At 45.3% G+C, this 2,072-nt stretch overlaps 1 protein-coding gene across 1 annotated transcript; it reads left to right on the top strand.

Moving 5' to 3' along the window:
* Positions 1 to 253: 253 nt before the first annotated feature.
* LOC129741650 (uncharacterized protein K02A2.6-like) lies at positions 254 to 1,831 on the top strand. Its single transcript, XM_055733398.1, has one exon. The coding sequence runs from the start codon at positions 254 to 256 to the stop codon at positions 1,829 to 1,831; it is 1,578 nt and encodes a 525-aa protein (XP_055589373.1).
* The last annotated feature ends 241 nt before the right edge of the window (positions 1,832 to 2,072 follow it).

Genomic DNA, 2,072 nt, shown 5'->3' with positions numbered 1-2,072 from the left:
TTTGATAAATATTTTGGTAGACAACTCTATTGCGTTTATTAGATTGTTCTCGAAGGTTGAAACGCTAAGTAGTTTAGTAGTAGTAGATTAGTATTTCCGGTAAGATGTAGTATATAAGAAACGCTCAACATTGTATAGTTCTCTTTCTCCATCAAGAAGTCGTGCAATAAAGTTCGGTAAAGTAAAAGTACCTATTTATCAGTGGCGACGAGTAAAATCGCGAAGTGAACGCGAGGTTAAGCACGTGGTAACCATGCTTGAGAATAAAGCTGGTGGTTCGGGTAGCAAGGCCCAAGCTGCATCGAAATTGATTGGTTCGTTGGATAATTTCGTGCCAGGCGAAGATTTCGACGAATATACGGAACGTGCCGAGAATTTCTTCGAACTAAACGGAGTCGAAGACAACGTTTTCAAGCGGAGACTGATCGTCCATTTTATTGGTCTCCCAGCCTTGAAGAAGTTGCAACAGTTGCTGTACCCGAAGACGCACAAGGAAGCGACGTATGAGGAGGTTGTAGCGAAACTCAAGTCGTACTTCAGCCCGAAGCGTACGAAAATCGCCGAGTCCGTGGAATTTTTCACGCGGAAACAGAGGGACTTCGAGAAGGTAGCCGATTACGCCGTAGAGCTGCAAGCGTTGTCAAAGCATTGCCAGTTCGGTTCGTATCTGGACACCGGTTTGCGCAATAAATTCATCGCTGGTATCGAGAATAAGAAGATCAAGGGAGAATTGATGAACAGCGCCGACGAGATGACGTTCGACCAAGCCGTGGCCAAGGCGAAGGTACTGGAGCAGATCGAAGAGGACATGGTGAGGATGCAGGTGAAAGGGGAAGCGGTTAATTTCGTGAACCGCAGGAACCGAATGCAGCAAGACGGAGAACGAACACGTGGTCGGAGCGGAAATTCGTTCCGCAATGCGGTGCGATCCAAAAGCCGAGGGTTTCGGAAATTCCAGCACGAGGGTCAACCGAAGCAGGAGAAGCGTGTCAACCCGAAGATACGCTGTTTTGCGTGTGGACGTGAAGGCCATGTCGCAAGACTCTGTCGGTTCGGGCGGAACCGGCCGAATCTGAATGCAAGCATCGAGCGTGAGACGGCGAGCAGTGAGTCGGAGGAAGATCGACCACATGGTGTCAATCACGTGGCATCGGTAGCTTTGTTTCACGAGTTGAGTCTAAATGGTAAGTGCATATGTTTCGAAGTTGATTCAGGAGCGACCTACACGATCATGTCCGAAAAAGATTTCCGTCTAAATTTTGCGAGATGTGTTCTTCGAAATTGTGATGTGCAATTGGTGGTTACCACAGGGGAGAAATTGCAGATAAAAGGGGTTTCCAAATTCGAAGTGCAGAAGCGTTGTGATGATAAAGTGTATGTGTTGGATCTGTTGGTTGTCAGTTCGAAAAGGGATTTTCTGCCGTTGTTGGGTAGAAACTGGCTAGATGTTCTTTACCCTAGGTGGAGGGATCGATTTTTGAACAGTGTGTCTAATGAAGCCGAATGCCGCGAGCTAGATCGCGAGCGAAATGTGTTAGTGTCTCTTTTGAAAAGCCGTTATGCAGATGTCTTAACGAAGAATTTGGAAGAACCAATTGAGGGGTTTGAAGCAGAGATCCATTTGTGTGATGACTCACGACCAGTTTTCTTTCGGGCCAGAGATGTGCCTTTTGCATTAAAAGAAAAAGTGAGTGATGAACTGGATCGTTTGGTGAGGGAAAATGTGATCAAACCCACATTGAGGAGCGACTGGGCGTCTCCATTAGTAGTTGTGCCAAAAAGTGATGGGAGTGTGAGACTTTGTGTGTATTGCAAAGTAACCAATCAATAAGGTGATTAGTAACGAACACTATCCACTACCAAATATAAGTGATATTTTTGCAAAATTGAGTGGTTATCGGTTTTTTGCAAAAATTGATTTGTCTGGGGCATACATGCAAATTAAGGTGGCGGAAAAATCTCAGAAATATCTGACGGTGAATACGCATAAAGGACTGTTTACGTATCTTCGTTTGCCGTTTGGAATATCTAGTGCAGCCTCGACTTTTCAAAGAGTTTTAGAGGAAATTCTA

This window comes from Uranotaenia lowii, chromosome 2 (genome assembly GCF_029784155.1).
Source record: "Uranotaenia lowii strain MFRU-FL chromosome 2, ASM2978415v1, whole genome shotgun sequence".
Classification (NCBI taxonomy): domain Eukaryota; kingdom Metazoa; phylum Arthropoda; class Insecta; order Diptera; family Culicidae; genus Uranotaenia; species Uranotaenia lowii.
The sequence above is the reverse complement of the archived record's forward strand: the minus strand, read 5'-3'. Positions and strand labels throughout refer to the sequence as shown.